General features: G+C 46.2%; 1 protein-coding gene across 19 annotated transcripts in view; it reads right to left on the bottom strand.

Moving 5' to 3' along the window:
- Positions 1-8,189: 8,189 nt before the first annotated feature.
- The window catches only part of PCDH15 (protocadherin related 15), a 696,943-nt gene continuing 680,499 nt past the window's right edge, over positions 8,190-24,633 (bottom strand). For 10 of the 19 annotated variants that reach the window (XM_032694772.1, XM_032694771.1, XM_032694768.1 and 7 more), the window contains 6 exons: positions 17,045-17,066; positions 15,635-15,673; positions 14,770-14,843; positions 13,263-13,395; positions 10,775-12,158; positions 8,190-8,815 (listed from right to left, as the gene is read on the bottom strand). In XM_032694772.1, the coding sequence (XP_032550663.1) occupies positions 8,619-8,815; positions 10,775-12,158; positions 13,263-13,395; positions 14,770-14,843; positions 15,635-15,673; positions 17,045-17,066 (1,849 nt within the window). In that variant the 3' untranslated portion in view covers positions 8,190-8,618. Of the gene's footprint in view, positions 8,816-10,700; positions 12,159-13,262; positions 13,396-14,769; positions 14,844-15,634; positions 15,674-17,044; positions 17,067-20,289; positions 23,245-24,633 lie in introns of those variants that run through there. The other 9 variants (XM_032694783.1, XM_032694784.1, XM_032694786.1 and 6 more) reach the window with 5 other exon arrangements.

Below are 24,633 nucleotides of genomic sequence, written 5' to 3'. Positions count from 1 at the left end.
TCATCTTGTTCCAACTCCCTGCCATGGGCAGGGACACCTTCCACTACACCAGGTTCAAACTTCAAACCAAGCCTCCTTGTAGTTATTTCATTGTTATTTCTATTTCAGAGAGACTTCTTTTATAAATTCATGCAGCATTTTGCTGCTTGAATAAAAGGACTTCCAGTAGTCATTTATATTTTCATGTATTATTAAAGCTTCTAAAATATGTATCAGTAATAAGAGCCACAATCTCATATGAAATGACCCCACAGAAATCCCCTTTGCTAAGGATGTGTAAGAATTGATGTCAAAATTTGTCCCTGGGTGGTCTCTTCTTAGAATCCCAGAGGCACAGAGCAGTTTGGGTTGGAAGGAACCTTAAAGATCATCTCACTCCAACCCCCTGCCATGGGCAGGGACACCCTCCAGTTCTCTGGAAAACCCACTTCCTCAGTTTTTAAATGCAACCAGAAACCTGCATTTCAGCAGCCACAAACAGTGGAGGAATATTTTCAATTTGTCCCTAAGAAAAGAAAAAAAGTTGGCAAGAGAAAGTGGGTATGATTCTTGGAGGAGAAGCTATGAAGGATGGGAATCAAGGATGCCATCCTGGTAACATGCAGCCCCTGTCCAAAAGGAATCCCTGCATTCCTAATGATCTGCAGGGAAACCAAGGCAAAGGCTCAGTGGGCAAGTTGTGCTTGGGCACTTACCTGAGCCAGATGAAGGCAACAGGCCCTCAGTTGCTACAGCACAAAATCCAGCACATGGGAAAAATATTCCATGCCAGTTTACGGAATTCTGGGAGATGGTTTGTTTTCAGTTGGCAAATGCAGCCCCTTTTTCTTTTTGCCAAAGCTGGAAGTTTCCTCAAGAAGGACTTAAGGTCAACACTACCCCTTCAGAGCCCCCCTGTCACATCATGGGACTGATTATTCTGGTATTAGGATACCCCAAGTATCAAGACCAGACTCTCTTTCTGCCCTTTTTTAGGAAAAATTTCTATAAGAAGCCTATAGATCAGCAAAAAAAGGTCTAATATTCAGGAAAGCTCCCCCCTCCCAGCTGTGGCAGTGGCACTTTTGCACTTACCTGTGCTCAGGGTGCTGCCAACAGCTCCTGCTTCACGATTTATTAGATGTCATTGCCTCCAACTTGTAACAAGAGAACATATTTACAAGTGTCCAAGGCCAGGTTGGATGGGGCTTGGAGCAACCTGGAAGGTGTCCCTACCCATGGCAGGGGGTGGGATGAGATGGTCTCGAAGGTCCCTTCCAACCCAAACCATTCCATGAATCTGTGATATTTTCTCTAGAGGCTGAACTAAGAGCACTGAAATGTATATCACAGCCTATTTCTGCATTCACTTCTACACTTCTCCCTTTAAATCCCTAAAAAGCAAGTTTTGCCCTCCCTTCCCTCCTGCAACACGAGGTGCATGGATGCTGGGAAGGAAGCACAAGGATTCAAGGTGATTCCTTGCAGCAGATGGGGTGTTTTCACTGCCTAAACCTCAGGAGCTTTGCTGTCTGCTCTTTTTATCCTCTTTTCCTTTAGCATCCATGTCTTCATTAGTCTGAGGACATGCAGATTATTGAGGAGGCTGGAAACAGAACCAGAGCAGCTGCTGAAATCCATGGGATTTCCCTGCTTGCCTTTGTGGAGATCCAGCTGAGCACTTTGCCTCCTGCTACCCCAAACACCTTTGGCACAAGGGGCTGTTTTGTTGTGTTGCCCCCACAGAGGGGTAAGAAACACGCTCTGGCTTCCATGGAGCTGCACCTCCAGCCTGTGTGCTGTGTTCCCTCACAGCCATGGCATGTCCTCCCCTTGGAGGTACATTCCATTCACAATCAGAATATCCACCTTTCATTTCCAGCAGTCTCTCCACAGCCTGTTTTAACAGGAAGATCTGTTTTATCCCATATTCTGTGCCAAGGCTCACGTTCAGAGAAGGAGAAGGGCCATGGGAGGGTGTCTGTGGATGTGCACGACGAGAGCAAATCAGGGCTGTTCCTCAGGTCTGGACTGTGATTTGTCATCTTGGCAGCTTAATTAGTCTGGGCAGCCCAGTGCCCAGCGTGGTACCCTGTATCTCTCCATGCCCTGGGCAGAGTCCTGGTTCTCCTGCTCTTCCTCACCTTTGGCAAGGAAATTAAGAAGGAAGCATTGGCTCAGCCAAGCACAGTTCTGAATGTGAGACCTGGGAGCATCCCTCCCCTTCCTGTGCTTCTCCTGGCCTTACAGTCCCACCCCCACCCCCCTTTCACCACACAGGGAAGGTCTTTCAAGGTTTGTGCCCTGGTGCCTCCTCAGAATTCACATCCTCAGACTCCATTAATTTATGCATATTGGTAAATGTCACTATATAGAATTTTCAGTCTGCAAGGCAAAAATGTGTATCAGTAGATTAAACTGAAGGAAGAGACAAACACTTATTATTCTCACTTGGCTTGCTAATGGTATAAAGTTTTGAGTTTACCCCTTAAACTTTGTGTTCCTCATTTAAACTGTGGTGATTAATCAGCATTCACCACTTTGTTTACTCCCTCTCCCTTTGTGTGATGCTATATCAGGGCAGACCCTGCTCAGGATTTTATGTATTTAAAAACTTCCCTTTTTCATTAAAACAGCCTCTCACCCACATTTCTGAGGCAACAAATTAGAATAAAGGAGCTCTTTGTGAATGCTGGGAGGGCAGTGCTGTCTAATGTCTGAAATACAATACATTAGAAAGTAATCATCTTTCTACCTGTGAAACATTAATCAGATTAAATACTGACCTTAATGCAACTTCCCCTGGTGACCTTTACTGAGGAAATAATTCTTTCTCAGATACCAAAAATAATCACAGCAAAGCAGCATTTCTGTAAACTTTGGTGTTATGATTCTCCCTAAGCTCTTGAAACAGAACTAAACCTCACTCCATTGTCACACAACATTCAGTTCTGCACCAAAGCTGCCCTCCTCTGTAATTATCCTGTCCCTGGCTCCCCCAAAATCACCCCCAGAACCTCTGACTGGACTTCTCCATCACCCACAGGGCTGCAGGGAACACCTGCCCTGCAAACAGGTAAACCCTGAACCTGCTCTTGGTACCATGCCCACAGTCTTCTGGGAGCAGAGAACAAAATCTAGGGTGGCATACGCTAAAAAAGGTTAATTTTAGCTTTGTGGCCCTAAAAAGGTGATGTTTTCTATTCTTTAAGCACTTCTGCAGAGCTGTGAAGGCGAAGACAAAGATTTTTAACGGTTTGATGCAGGATCTTGTCTTTGCCCTTTGAAAAGCTGTGAAACAGTCACTGCACACACATTGTCCCTTTCCCAAATCCAGTTGAATCCAGCACAAACAACTTACCAGATAATTTCCCCTCCAAGCAAGATCAGCCTGTCCAGAGCCAGAGTTTCAACAGGACCTCCTGAAAGCCAAATATTGGTTAAAACCAACAGGTCTGTGCAACATCCCCTTTCTGCCCACAGTGCCTCAAACTGCCAGAGGGCGGGGCTAGGGGGGATATTGGGAAGAGATTCTCCCCTGTGAGGGTGGGGGGGCCTTGGCACAGGTTGCCCAGAGAAGCTGTGGCTGCCCCTGGATCCCTGGAAGTGTCCAAGGCCAGGTTGGGTGGGGCTGGCAGCAGGGTTGGAGTTGCTCCTGCTGGGTGATAGTGAAAGGATCGATACAATTTTATCCCATAAAGAGCAACAATCATTGCCAGAAACATAAACTACAACAATCATTGCCAGAAAGATAAACTCCACTCCAGCTGTGCCACCCTGAAAGCCTCGCTTTTGTGACACTCCGAGTGAATTACCCAATTCTGCTCATGTTGTTGCTACACTATTGATCCAACTCCCTGCTACAGCTTTATCATGTGATCAGCTGGGATCACTGCTCCCACTCCACACGGGGAAATGACTGAAACTCTCCTCTTCCAGTAATAAAGAAAAAAGGCACTACTCCTCAGTCCTCGTTTGATGGGCTTTTCAGCACCAGCTGCCTTCAAAATTCATCTGAGAAACTGCACCTTCTTTGGGTTTATCAGACCTTGAGGTTTATCAATACTTTGTAATAAATGTAAGTCTTTCACAGGCTATAAACCATGAGACAGTCAATGGTAACTTAGAAACAGAAACAGAAATGGTTTGGGTTGGAAGGGACCTTAAAGCTCAGCCAGTCCCACCCCTACCATGGGCAGGGACACCTCCCACCAGCCCAGGTTGCTCCAAGCCCCATCCAACCTGGCCTTGGACACTTCCAGAGATCCAGGGGCAGCCACAGCTTCTCTGGGCAACCTGTGCCAGGGCCTCCCCACCCTCACAGGGAACAATTTCTTCCCAATATCCCATCTAACCCTGCCCTCTGGCAGTGGGAAGCCATTCCCTCTTGTCCTGCCACTCCAGGCTCTTGGAAAGAGTCTCTCTCCATCTTTCTTATCAGCCCCTTCAGGCCCTGGAAGGCCACAATTAAGTCACCCCAAAGCTTCTCCTCTCCAGGCTGAACAATCCCAGCTCTCCCAGCCTTTCCTCCCAGCAGAGCTGCTCCAGCCCTCAGATCCTCTTGGGGCCTCCTCTGGACTGGCTCCAGCAGCTCCATGTCCTTGCTGTGCTGTTCCCAGGGCTGGAGCAGCTCTGCAGGGGGGTCTCCCCTGAGGGGCAGAGGGGCAGAATCCCCCCCTGCCCTGCTGCCCACGCTGGGGGATCAGCCCAGGGCACGGGGGGTTTCTGGGCCGGGGCAGGTCCAGCCTCTGCCCCACCAGCACCCCCAGGGCCTTCTGCCAGGGCTGCTCCATCTGCTCATCCCCAGCCTGGATTGATCCCAGGGATTCTCCTGACCCAGGGGCAGCACCAGCACTTGGCCTTGTTAAACCTCCTGAGATTCCCAGGGGCCGCTGCTGGAGCTTGTCCAGGTCCCCCTGGATGGCCCCGTCCTTCAGGTGTGTCTTCAAGTCCCCATTTCTTCGTGCAGCATTTGGGGGGTCAGCAGGTTGGGACTGGTCCAAAACAGCCCATTCCCACTATGTGTTTGTCCACCACATAAGCTGAAATTTGTCTCAGGATGGTGTTGTTCTCCCATTGCTAAAAATTCACTGTTTGTTTTTTTTTTCCCAAGCACTTTTCCATTTTGCTGACTGGGCAAGTTTTCCAGCTACATGAGCAGGTTCTGGAAGGATTCAGCCCGTGGTGGGGGGATGCTGAATGAATGTGCTGGGACATCTCTGGCAGCAGAAGGCACCAAGACAGAGACACATGTCACCCTCCACCACCCCACTGTCCTTGCCCTCACACCAAATCCTGGGTGCAAGGACTACTCACCATTAATACAGAAATATTTTAAGCTTCCCAACAGGTCCCTGACAGAACTGTGGGGCTTTACAGTCTTGCCCATTGTAGTATATACAGAAAGGAGAAACCAAAATTATTTCTATTTTCTATTGTGCTGCCTCCCAGTGGGAATTACACAGCCCCACAACCGGTCACTAGAATCCTCCTCCCAGTAAAAACGTAGCAGGTGCTGTGCTAAACCTCAAAATCCTCAGTGCCTGCTTGGAGGAGTGTCCAAATTAAATCAATGGCAGGGTTGATGATTATCACCTTGATCCATCAGCCAGCGAGCAGTTCTGCCACCCAGGGGAAGCTGCTCGTGCTTTGCCTCAGCTTGACAAATTTCAGTGGTTAAATAGCTGTAAATTATATCCCCAGACACAGATCTGTTATTCCACTTACTGTATCCAAAGCCAGTGCTGATGCTTGGCTTCCCAAAGGGACAGCTGGAGTGACTTTTTTGACTGGATCACTCTGTCAGTGTGCCATCCCCAGAAAGCAAAGCTGGGGATTCTGTATTAATTTACAGGATTACATCCACAGAAAATAAAAAAAAAGAAAAAAAATTACACCCACCCCCTCCCACCCACACGTGAAAGATTTTACAAAGCCAACAGTGTTTTGGAAAGTTTAGCTACAATCGAGCTAAAATTTTAGATAACACAGCCCCCCAGTGCTGAAAAAAGTGGAATTTCTTATGCTCTTTGCATTGTGAGAAAGGTTCTGAGTGCTTGGACAGCACAAAGGAGATGGTGTTGAGGGGTTTTACCTCTGAGAAGCACGGACAGCACTACTGACCACCAGTGTCCAGCCTGAGGATCCTTCTCAGAGCTACAGCTGGTAGAGTTCTGAGTCTCTAGAAATAAAGAAACAACTTGGTTTTCCCTCAGAAAATTGAGAGCAGCTGGGAGAAAATGTTTCTCTCCAAAGCACATTGAAATATTAGTAAGAACAGAACTGACAGACTCTGCAACAAAAATCAGGGAGTGAAATAATAACAGTATCTTAAACAGGATTAAAATAGAACATTTTACTAGTTATTTCAAAGAATAGATTTTTTTTTTCTTTCTTCCATCAGTCTTATGTGCATGTCCAGCCTCCAGCTAAATTCCAAACAGCTGGGTTTTTTTTGTTAGGTACCAAGTGCAAATATGCCAAGATAAAAGAGTTAAGAAAAAGAAACACCCGGGGGTTTTTGTTTTCCCCTTGTGTGTGATAGGCTACATTGCATTTCTCATGCCTAAAAACAAGCACCATTGCTCAAAATATTTGGTCAGAAACCTCAGCTGGAGAAGGAGGTATTTGACAGAAAGGTCACGTTTACATCGGCAGAACATGCGAACGGCTCCTAAAGACACACATCCCGAGGGGTCTGGAGGAGGAGAACCTGTGGAAAAGGGGTAGCAAACACGAGCACAGCAGCACAAGTCCATTTCCTGCCAGAGCAGAACCATCCCCACCCACATCTTGTGGTGAAGCTTCAGCTGTAGAACAGGGGAAGAAGGATGACACCAATCACTTCCTTACTGATCGCACGTGTCGACTCTTCCAATCTTTCTGGAACAATCCATATTATTCCCGCAGCTAGTTTGATCTTATGCTGAAAAAAAATTGGCACAACACAACAGGATACTTTTTCTGTCTTATATCATATTGGTGACTACAAACAGGGGCATTTCTCAGCATCCTGTTCAAGCTGTGACACAACAACTCGTTACTCTGAGGTACAGAGAGAAATCAGAAGCACATGCCCAAACTTATGGTGTGTATTTTCCAAGTAATGTGCACTGAAAGTTTGGGAAATGATTGTGTGTGTATGTGTTCTGACACCCTTTGCCCTTCACAGATCTGTCTGTGCATATTACCCTCATAAAATATTCCCTTTTTATCCTCTTCCCCCTGCCATCCATTTGTCTTTTCAGCAGGTTTATGTTCACCACTATGGGAGTGGAATGGTGATTGCACCGCTCAACCCAACAGCCAGCTGGGCTTGGAAATGGATCCATCCTCTTCCTATTAATTACTCTTTAATGCCTACTTCTATCACCCAGGCTCGTGTATCATCCCGGCTTATTTCGTGGGAATATAGCCATAGGATGACAATTACTGCTGGAGCATAAAAACTGCAGCTAAAGACCGTAGAAAGAAGCAAACAGAACTGATGGGGGAAGAGATGAAAAGATGAAAAATTGACTGGAGAAGAAAATTGGAACGAGCTCATTTACAGAAGAAAATGAACAAACCACGGCCAGGTAGCTCTGAATATGATTAATTGCTACACATCTCCTTCCTCTTTGCAATTTTTATCTGATTTCATTTTCTGTTCTACTTTTCTACGTGGCAAGTGCTGTAATTTCAGGAACTCTGATTCCACACGTTTTCCAGCTGGGCACTGAGCGAGGTGCTCTGTTTGCACGAACCGCTCTATCCCTATCGACTCTGGAATTGTTACTCAAATTTAAGCCAGCCGAGGATTTGCTCCATTGACTTTCATGGATTTATTTTTAATTTATTACTCTGAGTTCAGAATGCAGAGCTCTGGATAATAAATCTCGAACATAAATAGACAATTTCCAAATCTAAACAGTATAGCCACAAGTACCATACAGAAAAACAAGCTAGGCAGGTATAGAACTGTCTGAAAAGTGAACCAAATGGTGCTGTGCATTTATTAGTAGTTTACTGTTTATTAAAACAAGAAATCCAGATCCAAAAGAACTCATTAATTTAAACCAAGGGTTGTTTAGTGAAATGGGAGCCTGTCAAAAGAGCTGGTGGGGAGGACAATTATTCGGTACAAATGTGAGTGCAAATTGTGTTTGGAGAGTTTAAAGCGTGCCGTTTGTAGACAACGGATGTGCACAACACAAACCTCGGACATCTCCCCTGGGTGACAATAAAAAGCGCAGTTTATTATAAACCGAAGTAAAAATGAAAATAAAAAAAGGAACTAAAATCACAGTTTCGTCATTGGTATGTGAAGGTTGTTCCAAGGGCCCATCCAGAGCTCCTCCTCGTCTGACTGGGTGTGTTCACTGTGCGACTCCAAGGGCTCTTTGACATCCTCGTGGTCAACGACTGATTCCTGCTCTTCTGTGCTTTTCATTTTGGACCCCCCGGGCTTTGTTACTATATTTTCGGCCCCTATAGTAGAGGCAGCAAAGGAGACACTGCAAGGTCTTGTGTTCATTTTGTCACTGGGAGCAGGTCCCTTTGACAACGTGTTCAGTGGGACGCTCTCCTCGTGCGTCACCGCCAGCTTGTCCAGTTTCTTGAACTGTTTCCCCAGCCTCACCGGAGACGTGGCTTTTAAATTATTGCCGAGGCAGACGCGCCGGGTCCTGACCACGGAGCCGTTCTGGGCGATGTAGATGTTCCCGTTGACGTTGGGTTGCACGCTGGGGTTGCTGAGCCGGCTCCTCTGGCCCGAGTCGGGAGCGCTGTCCTCTCCCGTGGAGCTGGTCTCGTACTCCGGGTCCACTATCAACTTGATCCTTTTCTTTTTGGCCCACTGTTTGATGAGAAACAGAAACGCCATTACATCTCTCCCCTGCCACTTCTTACATTTCCCTGCCCTTTTTCTATCTGTTAATTAATTAATAACTCATATCAATTTTTCCTAACTCGGTCTGTGCACCTTGGGCTGTGCATGGGAGCTGGAAGGCACTGAGGAGGAAGCTGCTGCAGAGGCAACACTTTCAAGAAACCACTCTAAGTTCTGGGAAGGCCTTAGAAGTTTTCTTCCATGACTCCATTGTGGATTCAGTGCAGAAAAGGCACTGAGCAGCTCTGCTTTATATGCACGACACATCGAGCAGAGAAAAGCTCGGGACCTCCACAAGGGAAATTCTCAGGCACGACGTTGGCAAAATTGGCTGGCTATAAAAAGAAGGGCTCAATATAAGGCTCTGTGCCAGTTCCAGTCTGGTGGAATCAATGGAGATGCTTGGCTATTAAATGGAAAATGGTGGAGAAACAAGACTTCAGATTTTATCTAATTTATATATATTTTTTTAAAGAATTAATGCAAACAATTTCCACGCTGCTGAGACTTTGTATAATAGCGATTACCACGGAGTGATTACACAAACCCCACTACTTATTTTAATTATAATTGATCTTTTTAAAATAAATGTCTCCTTGCAGTACATTGAAATGAGCTCCTACCCTTCCTGAATTAATGATGCAAACACTATCAGCAGATACCATCAGTTAACTCCCACTGCAAAACACACATGAACCTGAAAAAAGACAGTTTTTAGAGAAAGAAAATCATGCAAGGCACAAAGGGGTGGTGATTATTCTTAAGCTTTTGAGAAGTCACACTCGGTACAAATTGGGACTCTGATGCCTATTCCCATTGTTCCTGGCAAAGACATACAATTTTCTTCATATTCTGCTGGATGAAAAGATTGCCTGGTTTAAACAGGAGTCCTGCTGAAACACCCTGTGCAGCTACACCGTTGTGCTGTATGGGAATGCAGAGGAGCAGGCAAGTGATCCTGAATCCAGTTCAACTAGATGTTTCAATAAAATGAAATGAAATCACTGTACTGTTAGGCAGGAAGGGCAGAGGTCTGGAAATGTGATCCACTTCCTTTCCTGACCCAGCTCACTGGGTGCCCCTCCCTCTGCACCCCTGTCTCGTGCATCACTGGTGTTTGCAACCTGAATCCCACGATCCAGAATCAGTTCAATCCCAGTTCTCCCAGTTATGCTCTGCAGTTTTGGGAGTGTTTCTTTGCTGCAGTTTCCCTTGTCCTCCCTCCAAACAGGGCTGACGTTGCCAGCAGAGAACTCACCTGAAGATGAGCAAATGTATAGCAGGGCATTGTGAGGTGAAAACATGTGTGATTTTAAAATGTTTTCATCCTCATCATTCGAGTTCTCCCCCGAATCCCATGTTTTGCCCCACTTCCTTCCTGCAGTGTTCCCTTTTGTGTCAGACCCATGCACGAACACAGGGTTTGTGCCCTCAGGTTCGGTGAGCTCTGTCACAGCCACTGCAGAACACGACCTTCCTTTGCTCCATGACGTGTGTGATGCAAAAGGAACAAGAATCATCACAATGCACCTTCATCTATATTATGGAAATCAGCAGGAAAATAAAGCACTTCTTCCTGCCATTGCTCCACGAAAGTTAATCTTTATCCACCATGAATCACTAAGTATTTCTATATAAGGAGTATGTGTGTATGTATATGTATCTATATATCTATCTAAAACATATATATTCCTCTCAGACAGTTTGGTTTTCTACAGTTCCATCCTTAAGACAGTCAAAAGCTGAATCAATAAGCTTTGCCCTTTTCTCTTTGGCTATCTCTAGTCAGTAGAAAGACCACACAGAAGGCACAGCAAACAAACCCACTGCTCACTGCAAACCATGCACCTACTGTCACTCCTCTTTAGAAGGACGTGGAATCCCCCGCAGCCTCTGACTCTGTGACTCCAGTCTCCAGGCTCTCACCTGACTGAGACTGACTCTGTTCCTGGGACACCTTTTTCCCCTTTTTCACTCTTTTCATGTTGGGACCTTTGGAAATCCCACTGATTTCACTTTCTAAGCCAGAAGATTCGTTCTTACTGAGAGTTTCCTCCCTGTCACTACCATCTGTGTCAGCCTCTTCTGCGCTCTCCTCCTCGCTCTCCTCACCACTGACAGCTGATTTTCCTTTCTTGCCCTCTCCAGGTTTTGCAGATGTTTTAGAAACGGCCTTGCTTGAACTATGTGCTGTCTCATCTGCTTCTTCCTCTTCTTCTGACACCTCTTCTATGGTGTCTTCTATCCCGACGCTGGCGGAGGAGGTTTTGCTCTTGTAGCTGGATCCTGAAGTTTTCCTGTAGCTCGTGTCCCTGTCACTGCCTGATGCAGTAGAGCTGCTGGATTTCTGGCTGGAGCGTCTTGCTCTGCCATGAGAGCTCCCTCCCCTGCTTTTTATACTGGACATTTCAGTGCTTCTGATGCTGCTGGACTCGCTGGTCCCTGATCTGCTGTAGGAACTTCGTGTGGATGAGCTCTTTGACAGGCTACTATCCTCGTCGCTGTCCGAGTCTTCCTCGTCATCGTCCTCTTCAGATGAGTCCTCCTCCGATTCACTGCTGGAGCTGGACTCGGAGTCATCCTCAGAATCCCCCAAATCCTGCCCAGTTTCTTCATCCGAGTCCACGGTGCTTTCTGTGGCTTCATCTTGGTCCAGAGTTATTTTCAAGTAGTCTTTGTCTTCCGACTCCGAGCCGGAGCTGCTGCTCTTCTCGGATGACTCATCTGAGGTGTGTCTCCTTCTCTTCTTCTTCTTCTCATAGTCACTGTCCTCCTGCTCACTCTCTGCTGTGATACTTATTGAAACTCCCGATTTTGCTTCCTCTCTTTCAGACTCCTCCTCTCCCCGCGCCAAATCCTTGCCAAGAGGCTCCTGAAGTTTCCTGGAGATGCTGATGCGCTTTAACACATGATTTAGTTTCCTCATGGAAGGTCTGTCATCTGTGGATTTCTGGAAGTAGCTTCCCCTGATGATCATGCTCTTGTCTCCGTCTGCTTGGCGAGCCGACATCAGCTTGGCATAGCTGGAATCTTTCCTACTGCCCTTCACTTTCTGCAGGATCATCGGGAATATCTTTGCTTTCTTCCATCGGGAACGAGCGGACTCGGCTCTTCCCACCGGTTTGTGAGCACTGACTGCTACACGACTCACATGCATCACTGCTTTCAGTCTCCTTTTGCCCTGGCTGGTCCTGTACGGTCCAGGACCACGCCTTGGGTCCATCCCACCACCTAAAGGTCTAGCTCCTATTTGAGCCCCTGCTGCCTGGCTTATCCCTCTGCTCGGAGCACCTCTGACTGGACTCATCCCCTGCAAATCACGAAAATGAATTGATTACCATCTGAAAGACAGTTATAGCAAAAGCCTGTACCCTAAAGTAAGTCAATAGGAACAAACACACCATTTTTTTCCCAGCAGCAAAACTAACTTACCTGTTATAGAACGGGTTTTTTACCAAAGTTATGAGGAAAGTTTTACTTGTAGAATAGGCTGCAAGTGCACAACTACCTTACTCTGCAACAGGGAAAAATACTGGCTCGGGAATGTTATTTCTTCTCATTTAATAATGGATTAAGAGTCTAGGATTCATGAAAATTAGATTATTTTTTTAAAGGAATCTTTACTTCTACTTTCTTCCGGTTGCCACTGACATTTCAAATTTTTTTTACATTCAGTTGTGAAATTTATGATAATGAGTTCAGGTACTGCTTTGCTCAGTGGAAAGGCATCAGTTTTCGGTGGAATATTAGTAACAGAATCATTGAAACACAGAATGGTTTGGGTTGGACCTTAAAGATCATCCAGTTCCATCCCCTGCCATGGGCAGGGACACCTCCCACTAGCCCAAGTTGCTCCAAGTCCCATCCAACCTGGCCTTGGACACTTCCAGGGATCCAGGGGCAGCCACAGCTTCTCTGGGCAGCCTGTGCCAGGGCCTCCCCACCCTCTGAGTAAAGAATTTTTTCCATATATCTCACTTAAACTTCTCCTCTTTGAGTGTGAAGCCATTCCCCCTTGTCCTGTCACTCCAGTTCCTGATGAACAGTCCCTCTCCAGCTTCCCCGTAGCCCCTTCACACATCAGAAGGTCTCCTCATTTGGTTCACGACATAAAATAGAATTACCTAAGGCTACGTGGATTTTTCTTTGAACTGAAAATCTACAACTGAGGAGAAAAATAGATGTGGATATTCAAAGAAACTTGGCAATTCCTTTCTGTTTCTAGAAAAAGGGAAAGGGGTGCTGACACAAACTTTTAGGGATCATCAGAAAGGCAGACAACGCTCAGCATGGAAGAGACACTAATCTGGTCTGTGAGGAACACTGGTCTAATCGATAATAACACACATCTGACAAGGTTTGGTGGTGCTTCACCCTGCTGCAGAGGCAGGCTCAGCACACCAGAGCCTCTCACCTCTTCAGCTGTGGGTCCATGGGGACTGTAGTAGTAGCCACCGTCGCTCTCCACCACCACCTCCCCGTACTCGTCGTACATCCCCGCCGGGGACAGCAGCCGGCGGCGGCTCCCGTACTGCGGCAGCTCGTACCTGCCAGAGACACCTCGTGAGCACCAGCACAGCCATGTCCCCCCACACAGCAAGAAATCACACATCACAGAACCAGCTGAGCTGGAAGGGACCCACAAGGATCATGGAGTCCAACCCTCAGCCCTGCACAGCCCCATCCCCAACAGTCACATCCTGTGCCCCAGAGGATCAGCCAAACCCTCCTGGAGCTCTGGCAGCCTTGGGGCTGTGCCCACTGCCCTGGGGAGCCTGGTCAGTGCCCAACCACCCTCTGGGGGAAGAACCTTTTCCTAATATCCAACCTGAGCCTGCCCTGACACAGCTCCAGGCTGTTCCCTGGGTGCTGTCCCTGGTCCCCCCAGAGCAGAGCTCAGTCCCTGCCCCTCCTCTGCCCCTGCCCAGGCAGTTGGAACTGCAGTGAGGTCTCCCCTCAGTCTCCTCTGCTCCAGCTGAACACACCAAGTGCCCTCAGTGTCCTCACACAGCTTCAAATCAAGGCCCTTCCCCATCCTCGTTGCCTCCTCTGGACACTCTCTAATGGCTCAATATCTTTCTTTTATATTGGGGTGCCCCAAACTGCCCCAATATTTGAGGTGAGGCCGCCCCAGGTCAGAGCAGAGCGGGACAGTCCCCTTCCTGGCCTGGCTGTCGATGTGCACACGCTCACATCCCAAACGGATCAAAACTTCTCTCCTTTCTCTCTACCTCGAGAAGATAATTATTCCTTTTTCCTTAGTGGCAACACACTCCCAAACTTTTTATTCCAACTGGCCACAAGTTGTTATGACCAGACCAGAATGGCAAGGTCTCTGGGATCAGTCAAGAACCCCCCAAGTGCAATGACCTTCCTTCCATCCACCTGATTTCTTGGGGGATCTTTTTTATAACTGTGGAATGAAAGAACAGGTCCCCTGGGATCAGTTCTGGAGAATCCCTCGTAAGGCCAGCACCCCTGAGGTGCTTGTAGTCAAATGGGCTTTATCAGAACAAGGCAGGATGATGTTTTTCGAGGGAAATTTAAAAGGTCAGATGCTGGCTGGGAACAGAGAGCAGAGAGGATTAATCCCTGAACTCAGAAGGGGAAGAGGTGATGGGAATTAATCTCCAAGACAGCAGAAACACACGAAATAACCAAAGCACAAATGTAAAAGCAGCGTGATAGATGGGAGCACACTCTGGAAGCGGAATAATGAGATTGCTAAAGAAGCAAGGAGTTATCAAACACCCCCTTAACTTCTGGAAAGAGTTTTTTGGTCAGTGCATGCTTTTGTGGACACAAAGATTAAAGTAATCCCGAGGTGAAGGAAAGCCTCCTGATTAGCTGCTGTAATAATAAACATCACCAGCCTGGAAAAGCAGCATTTTCAGAAATAAATAGGGAAAATGAAAATATACCCATGCTCATAACTGTAGTAATCTTGCCCATAGTATTCCTGCCCTGGATCAATTCCAGACTCCATACTCAGCTCCTGTAAAAGAGAAACGCTGAGTGAGTGCAAACAGTCAAACACAGCGATGTCTGATGAAAAAGGCACAAATGCAATTACCAATATTATTATTACTTAGGATGTAATTACTTCTAATGACTACAGAAACCATCCCTATTCTATATCACGCGATAGCAACATCTCACATTTGCTCTACTGCTTCTTGTGGAAACAACTCTGGGGCTGAAAGGTTTGAAACAGAAAGGTTTGTAATCCAGAGCTGCCTCTGCCCTTCCCAGCAGCGTGTTGATGCTTCCAGTCCCTCAGCAGGGCAACTGCTCAGCTCAGCTCCAGGGACAGGAATCAATGAGCAGCTGACTGACATCGGAAAAAAATCAGGTTGCAGTGGGAGAGCAAGGAAATTTCTCTGTCTGCAAATGTGGAACTGGGAAAGCTTTCAGTCTGCGTGATGAAGTCCATGGCAGTCACTGAAAGATGCTCATGGGGAAAACCACAGAATCCCAGAGTGCTTTGGGTTGGAAGGGACAGTAAAGCTCATCCAGTTCCAACCCCCTGCCATGGGCAGGGACACCTTCCACTAGCCCCGTGGTTGCTCCAAGCCCCATCCAACCTGGCCTTGAAAATACCAAGATGCAGTAAATTTAGGATATTTAATTAAAATAACATAAATAGGGTTACAATGCCAGAACTTTCTTTTTTCTCTAAGAGCCAGGGGGAAGAATTACCTGAGACAGACAGGTTTTTATCAGGAAATGATGTAAAAGCCATTTAAAAACTTAGAAAATAATAAAAAAAATGAAAAATAGTGATACCTCTGGTCTGAGAAGAGAAGGTCTCAGCAACTGCTGTTGCTACAAGAGAAAATGAGAAAGGGGTTAATTAGGTAGTAACAATTACAGTGCAGGTCTTTGGTGCTTAAGAGTGGACATAAATGCTAAAACCACGGGTCCTTCAGAGGTTTTTTATGGCAGTCACTGGATCCTCCCTGTGAGAACACTGCCAAGCACCTCATGTACTAAAATCCCTTTACAGTTCACCATTTCCTTTGCCTAATATAAACTCAAATCCACAGTTTATGGGGTGATTCTCTAAAATATTTAATTCAAGGACTTCCATCAGAGACCAAGAGGACTAAGGTCTGTAACTGAATTAAGAGACACAAACCAGCTCTGCAAAGGGAGGAAGAAAATCAGTAAATATTGACCTTTATGACAGAAATGTATTTTTGGGGATCTTGCCAATTATTAAATGAGATTGCTCTGAAGGAAACTCTTCTCCCTGTTATTCATTGCTGAAGAAAATGCTGCTGCAAGAGCAACAGAGCCCACTGAGCTGCAGGGGAGGTGTGAGTAGCCCAGTTCCTGACTCTTAGAAGAGGATTAGGTGTGACTTTGGAAAACACAGCAAGTGTGGAGGGAATTCCTTGGGAAACTGCTTCTGGCAGCTTGTTAAGCAGCAATCTTCCAGCCTGGATGTCACACCTGTGCCATGTGGGATATCAGCCCCCAGGGAATTTACGTCTCATCAACTTTTTGATTCACTTTATATTTCTGGCATCCAAAGCATTCAGTTGCCATGAGTTTCCCAACAGCAAATCATGGAATAGTTTGGGTTGGAAGGGACCTTAAAGCTCAGCCAGTCCCACCCCTGCCATGGGCAGGGACACCTTCCACTGGCCCAGGTTGCTCCAAGCCCCGTCCAACCTGGCCTTGGACACTTCCAGGGATCCAGGGGCAGCCACAGCTTCTCTGGGCAACCTGTGCCAGGGCCTCCCCACCCTCACAGGGAACAATTCCTTCCCACTATCCAACCTAAATTTCCCCTCTGTCAGCTTGAAGCCATTCCCCCTTGTCCTGTCACTCCAGTTCCCAATGAACAGCCCCTCTCCAGCTTCCTTTTAGCCCCTTCAGACCCTGGAAGGTGCTGTGAGTTCTCCACACAACCTTCTCTGAACATTCCCAGCTCTCCCAGCCTGACTCCACAGGGGAGGTGCTCCAGTCCCCTCAGCAACTTGGTGGCCTCCTCTGGACTTGCTCCAACAATTCCATGTCCTTGTGATGCTGGGACACCAGAACTGTGCACAGTGACCCAGGTGGGGCCTCACCAGGGCAGAGTAGAGGGGGAGAATCCCTTCCCTGGACCTGCTGCCCACAATCAAAGACTGTGTGGGACAACCATGTTGGTGTAATGAATATTTTGAAGGTAATCAGGTGCAGCCTCACCTCTTGCTGTGCATATCCTCGCCTAGAAGTCAGAAAAAGAAAAAAAACCAGTTAGTAGAATTCTGTGAACCTGCACAAAGATGCACATGGCCATTCTTGCTGGGGAGAGGTGAGAAGAGAATGCAATTAGAACTGGCATGAAAAGAAATCCGTATCTATAATACCAAATAGGTTTTTCTTTGGATTGGCTCTGGGCACAGGGATCATTGCATGAGAAAGGCTGGGAAGCTTTGGGAGCTTTCCTTGCTTTAGACTGCAAATGGATGAGGAGAGACCCCCAAGAGCCAGAGAGCCAGTGCATCCAGTGGGACTCAGCAAAGGGAAACAGGGGGGTTGGGAGAGAGGTCCTGCCCTTTCCTGCTGTCCCAGAGACCTACAGAGACCATCCCCAGGGAGACTCTGTTACCTCCCACATCTGCTCAGGCAGTGAAACAACTTCTCTTCTACTCCTGGACTTCCCATATCCACCCAGGACTTGCTGGGAATTACCCTGCAGCTTCTATTACTAATTCCTTGTACCAACATTGTTATTAAAATTACTCACTTCCTAACATTTGCTCAGCAGGGGGGAGTTAAATGTTTTTGGGGTTTTTTCTGCTATCTTTTTTTTTTTTTTCCCTGCAATTTTGCCACAGGCTTTGGGCTTCTGATCTTATTGGGAATTTGTTGTTGTTTTAATTCATTTTCTTGGAGCCATTCCTGGGCATGACAAATGCACTTACGTCTATCAAGTTCTCTATTTTCACATTTTGTGTCAGAAAATTAGAATTGTTTCGGTCTTTTAGGCCTTGGCATTATTCTTAAGGATAAGGCTGGATTATTTTTATTACATTTTTTAAGAAGGAAAGGGTAAATGCTCAAATTTATGTTAGGTTTAGCCTAGTACACAGACAGCACTCTAGGGGAAGTCTCTAATTACACCGAGTAATTAATAAAGAACAGAGTAGAAGTCCTTTTAATTCTGTAATATCACCATCTCTAAAGTTTCCTATTAATATTCAGCACATGGAATTGATTATCAGCATTAAATTAATGCTGTCACCTATATAATATAAGACTAATGAACAACTGAAATGCAGATTTATCATCAGAAGATGATCTGTGGCTTTTCAAAGCCCACTTGAGGAACTCTGTATTTAGTTTCTATATTGCCTACAACAATCTTCAGAGAAAGAAGGTCTGAGGAGAAGCTTATTACTCTTAATTGCTCTCAGATAGTCATTATATTGCAGATTAAAAGCATAATATAAGTAATTCAAATTAAATTTGGAACTCAGCTTTCTTAAAAACAGCACCACACTGGGTTTTGAGACGCTGATACTTCTCTAAGAGTTTTGTGTGGCCACGATTAGGAGAAAAAAAAAAAAAAAAAAACGCTCAAAAGACATAAAATACCCTTTCACTCAATACAGCACAAGGATCTACTGTGACAGAAAGGCAAAGGTCAAAACAACACCATCTGTTTCCAGGAAGGAATTAAAGCTCTCCACAGAGGGAGGAATTGCTTCTGGATAAACATTATCAGCCAGACTTCCCTGCAGTCAGTCACAGAGAAATGTTCAGTGGGAAATGGGAAGCAAGGCCATGGTGCCTGTAAGGATGCAGGATAACAGGACAGTGCTGGCACTCAATATGAGAGAGAAACAAGAATGAATTCACATGTATAAATGTGCCAACCTTTCACTCCTAAAACAGGTTAAAGAACCATGATCTGCCTAAAGCAACATTTCCCCCATTCCTGGGACCCCAGCAGGCCTTTCCTATTTCATAATGAAAAAAATCACAACCCCCAAACACTACTGATATTACTCAGAGGAGACAGCTACTTATTCATTTGCCCTGCCTCTTAAAAGGGAGGTTTCCTGTAGTTCATAGCTGGAACTGAGGTAGAGCAGCTCTGGAAGGGGGGTGAGTAGTGCTAACACCGTGGCTCCATTCCAGCTCTGCAGGGAAGAGCTTCCCACTGATGCCACCTCTGCTCCTGCTCAAACCTTGACCCCATCATGCTGATGATGAAAGGATAAGAGGTATATCCAGGGTCATGTTGGATCCTAATTGACCAAATCAGACAAGCTAATAAGGGGTAAAGTATACATATAAATATATATCATTATATATTCTCAACTTGTTACCAACTACTATATTGGTTCTAATATTTTGTAGTGCTGCAGAACTGCAGTACTGTGGAATCATGGAATGGTCTGGGTTGGAAGGGACCTTAAAGATCATCCCATTCCACCCCCTGCCATGGGCAGGGACACCTTCCACCAGCCCAGGTTGCTCCAAGCCCCATCCAACCTGGCCTTGGACACTTCCAGGGATCCAGGGGCAGCCACAGCTTCTCTGGGCAACCTGGGCCAGGGCCTCCCCACCCTCATAGGGAACAATTCCTTCCCAACATCTAATCTAAAACTCTCCTCTTTTGGTTGAAAACCATTCCCCCTTCAGCACCCAGACACCTCAGCGGGACAGAATTTCCCTGGTACAGCTTCTTTCCAGATCCAATAGAATTATTTTTTAAGAAAGGCTATTAAAAAAACCCAAAAAACCAACCAACCAACCAAAAAAAGAAAAACCACAACAGGAGCACATCATATGAAAATAAAACTAGTTTTTGTAAACTTTGCAACTTAACTTTCCAGAATGAGAAAGTAGGTGTTCCTCATCAGTGAAGAGCTGATTGCCATGACCCCCTCCCAGACTCTTCTCATACGGTAAAATACATGTTTAAAATGGAACTCCTGTGTGATGCCCACTGTTTGTGCTTAGGGAACACCCCAAATAATTGTAGCCATATAAAACCTTCGTGGAGTTTTATAGTGACTAAACACCTGCACTTTTGCTGCACACCACAAAACGAGGCCCTATTTGTCTAATATTTCACCAGTGATGTAATGATCTGCTCAACGGCATCTGTTGGGGGTCTATGAGCTCTAAAGTGGGGTTTGGGTACTTAAATTCAATTTTTTGGGTTGATCCACCCCGAATGTGTGTAGCCCAATAATTCCCCATGCTCATCTCTGCACACCTCCCACCGTGCCACAGCCAACACACAGAACTAAACATGGAAACCTTCCCATTCTGGCTCTTCAGTCGTAAAAGTTCTCTACTTAAGAGGTGCTGAGCTTTGAGGATTTGATGCTGGCGTTGCAGCGGTGCCACCCCTGGAGAATTCAGCATCAAGGGCAGGTTTTCTTCATGGGCACATCCCATAAATGAGAGAGATTCTCTCCCAGCAAAAAAACAAGGTGATGAGGACAATCCTTCCCCTCACACATCCAGCTACTACACATACCTTGCAACTACAGTCTGCCCAACAGGAGGATTAAGTAAAGAAAAATTCTAATGCATCAGCTGGGATGTAATTCATGGAGTTTGGCTCTGGGACAAAGAAAGAGAAACTACCTTCAGCAGTTTGAGCCTGAGGCCTCCACACATGTCCTAACTGCAGATTTAAAACAAACAAGAGACAAGAGACAAAGCCAAGCACCATGGAAATGCTGAGTGGCTCTAAGCAGTCTGAGAAAGAATTCATTACCTTTTTGCTCAGAATTACGACATTTGATAGTGAACTGGGGGTTTAGTTTTGCTCCTTTATGTAATTGGCTTTCCCAATGTGTTTTTTAGAAGTTGTCATGTTAAACGCAAATATTTTAGATTTTGGCAAAGGACTAAAAGAAAACTTGCAACTTGGACCAAACATTCAAATGCCCAAGCTGCTTTTACTTACCTTTTTTTTTTTTTTTCAAGGGACAAGCTAATTTATTTATCTGTATAATTATAATTGACATCTTTAATGTAAAGATCTGATTTAGATGACTGTGAGCAAAAAAGCCAGTAAGTAAATCCATATTCCATGGATTTTTACAAGTACTTGGTGACACTAATCAGAGTGACTTTATCACAATTTCAGGTGAGATGTTTCAGCTGTAAAGCTCAAGGGAGACGTCAACAACATGCACATGCAAAATAAAAAACAAACCAACAAATTGTTTGTACATGAGAGGACTTTACAAAATAAAAACTTTCAACATGCAGTTACAATGTAAAAAAAAAAAACCGAAATGGAAGGCAGAACATGGGTAACAGGAGGGGAGACAGCCAAGTTTGCTGAGAAATCAAGACAAAGCCCTTCTTCTGACTGGAGCTGCCACAAAGCGTGTGAGCGGAGTGTCATCGCTCGTGGAATACCAAGATGCAGCACGGAATTATAGAATGCTTGGAAGGGATCTTAAAGATCAGCTCATTCCCCTCCCTGCCATGGGCAGGGACACCTTTCACTAGCCCAGGTTGCTCCAGGCCCCGTCCAATACCCCGGCTCACCGTGGCTGAGCCTGCTTTGACACCCAACACATGGCAGGAGGTTCCTTCCAGGTGGCACATTTTGTGGGCAAAGCAAGAGATTCCAGCAAAATCTTACTGATATTACCTACAGTGAGAGCTGCTTGACGTGAAGCAGCGCCGAGCCCGCTGCCGGCCGGGACCAATCCTCGGGGAAAAATGGACAGCTTCCCCCAAGAATTTTCAGTAAACAAAGAACCAACATGGCAGAACAGCAAGATGTAGTTCTGAGAAAACAACTTGTAGGTTTACAGGATACATTACAAATTTCCGAGCGAACAGGAAAGACGAGGTGTCTCAGCTGGGGATTAGCGATGGAAAAGTCGTGATACACGGCAGGGAAAGGGGAAAAGTCGGGATTGCTGGAGAGTCTGAGGCAGACACCGTGTGCTGCATTAGAGTCCAAAGGTCCCATGCAGAAAACATCCAACTGGGAGCATTACAGTGCCGTTGACTGGGAGGGGAAGCGTTGCTCCAGCTCCTCCACAACACAGCTCAAGTTCCCGTTCTGCTGGTTGTGCTCGGCCGCGGGTTCCGGAGTCGGCAGCTCCGGGGGCGCGGCCGCTTTGAGCCTGGAGACGTGCTTGGGCAGCAGGTGGTTCTTGTCTATTTGGCTGTACATGTTGGCCACCGACTTCTCGATGGCAGCTAAATTCTGAATGTTCTTAAGAATCCCTTTGAGCTCCCTGCGAGGGGGAGGCTCTGGCACTGCGGCCGGCGGGGGGACAGCTGGCTGTTTGGCAGGGGAGCTGGGAGGCTTGGCAGGGGACAGCAGCCGGGGGCTAAGAGGGGGCGAAGAAGAAGAAATAGAAGAAGGAAGAGAAACTGCAAGCGGAGGAGGAGGAGGATGCGGTGGCAACAGGGGAGGGGATGGAGGAGGCGGTGGCAGTGGAGGCGGCAGCTGTGGTGGGGGGGGTGGGGGAATTTTAGGTGGATCTGGAATGCTTGCTATGACTTCTTTGGTCTGAGGAGCTAGAAAACTTTGGCAAACTGGTTTCTTTGTCCTAGAAGATGGAGGAGTTGGTTTGCGGGTCGGAGGAGGAGAATGTTCTTCAGGAGAGTCGTGGTGAGTGATGATCACAGAGGGGACCACGGAGGCCTCCGCTTCAGCTACTTCAGCACAAGGTGTTGGAGAGGACTGAGGAGAAGAGTGAAGGCAAGGAGAAGCAACCACACTTTTAGGAGACTGCTCTGGGGCGTTCTCTCCCTCCTGGACGGCGCTGCTGTGCGTCGGCGACCGCCTGGATTTCACATCAGGAGACTTCACCTGCTTCATCTCCTGCAACGCCTGCTGCTCAAACTGCCTGGCCTTCTCCTTCACGGTCAACTTGGGGCCACTCAGTCTTTGAAAGAGTGGACTGCTAACATCAACACTGCTCTCCTGACTGGCAGCTCCTTCCTTCCTGGCTTTGAGTCTCTCCTGCTGCCACTGGATGGGGTCCATGATAACTGGCCTGCTCAGAGAACCAGGCGTGTGCCTCCTGGTGAGGTGAGTGGGCACCGTCCACGCCCGGTGACTGCCCCCCAAGGAGGCCTCTCTCAGGGCCAGTCTTGAAGGAGAAAGAGTATCAAGAGTATCGTTCCTTTTCCGTAGAAACCCGGCAGCAGTGGGACTCTGAGGGAGACCTTCCACATACAGCGGGTTCTGAGTGGTTAATGGGTTCTCATCAGATAAAAAAGTAATGTTACTTGAGGATTTGGGGAGGTTATTGTTCAGTGATCCATTGATATTGGATTGCTTGTGAGCCTCAATAGCACGGGAAGCAAAGCTGCTTATAACTCTCTGACGGTCTCCTTCTTCTAAGACTGACTTTGACTTTTTTCCCCTGCTTTGTTGGAAATGGTAGAGAAGAAAAAGACTTGAAAGAAAAGAAGATAATCACATGTGAGGAAACATGCATGGACACAGATACTCATGAGAGAGAGAAAAAAAAGAACTCATGATATGAATCAGAGCCATTCAATTACTTCTAGCAAACTACTACTACCCAACAGAAAGAGCACATTCACTGGGCTACTGGGCAAGACATTTACTTTTGCATCTTCTTTAAGGGGGAAGGAAGAGAAATTAAAACAAGTTTACTACTTGTTTTAATTTAAAGTTGCTCAGCTACTCGATAAGTTCAAAAATAAGTCGACCTCTTGTTAAAAAAAAAAACCTCTTAGGTTTCAAAATGATCAGTCAATATTGGACCCCATCTCCCCAGAGACACAAAACATCACAGAAGTATCAACACGTGTACGAATTTCATCTCTTCACCACGTTAAACCCAATGAAAAGCCCCTGCAGGTGGGTTACATCGAATTTCTACACCAAGAGTAGGAGGTCTTACCACTTTTTGGACTTCATCTCTCACCTCCCAGTGCCTCATTAACTACTTTTCTCAAATATTTTCAATACCACAAACTTCTGAGCAGATTTTAAAATAAACAGCATTCTAAAATCAATATCTCCACACTGTCTGCTAGAAAAGTACCCTGGGAGCCCTATTTTAAACACCGTTCACCTCAGGCTGAAACGAAATTTATTTTCCCCTCAACCTGTGAGAAATTTAAGATTTGGGTCTGTGTCACACAGAGCTAAAACCAAACCCCTTATTCAACCAGGCTTCCAGAGGACACCTACTCCAAAAAGATGATGTGAATGTTGGAAGATGAACTTTTAGGCCTCCTGGTCACATTGTTCCATTGTTTTTGGTGGTGGTGTGTCATGTCTCAGAAAATATAACTAAATCTAAATTAATGGAAAATTAACTCTGGTGCTTAAATATTCCCCAGCAAAACTGGAAGGGAAATTTAAGTGACTAGACACTGGACAGGGGTTAATTAAGAGAGATTAAGTTTCCTCTAAGTTATTTAATATGTAAAAGTCCCCTGAAAGCCTGTATTTTGTAATGAAAAACATTTGGTTCTTAAATTTTGTTTCCTGTTTTCAGTGGGAGATCACCCAGGCAGAGAACTTGCAGCTCCCTAATGGTCCCAGGGACCAAAGAAGGACCAGAATCCCTGCACAAAGAACAGGGATCACACTCCCATTTCCAAATAACACCCAGCAAAGCTCCAGGGTTATATCAGTGCATAAATTCTCCCCAGGCACTGCAGTTTGCCAAAATTCAGTGTGCCTAAGGCTTGTCTCTGGGCAGAACAGAACTGCATGAAACATAATTAACTTCACACTAATCACTGAATCCCAGAATGGTCTGGGTTGGAAGGGAATTCAAAGCTCATCCAGTCCCACCCCCTGCCAT

This window comes from Chiroxiphia lanceolata, chromosome 8 (assembly GCF_009829145.1).
Source record: "Chiroxiphia lanceolata isolate bChiLan1 chromosome 8, bChiLan1.pri, whole genome shotgun sequence".
NCBI lineage: Eukaryota > Metazoa > Chordata > Aves > Passeriformes > Pipridae > Chiroxiphia > Chiroxiphia lanceolata.
This window is presented reverse-complemented; position numbering and strand designations above follow the sequence as displayed.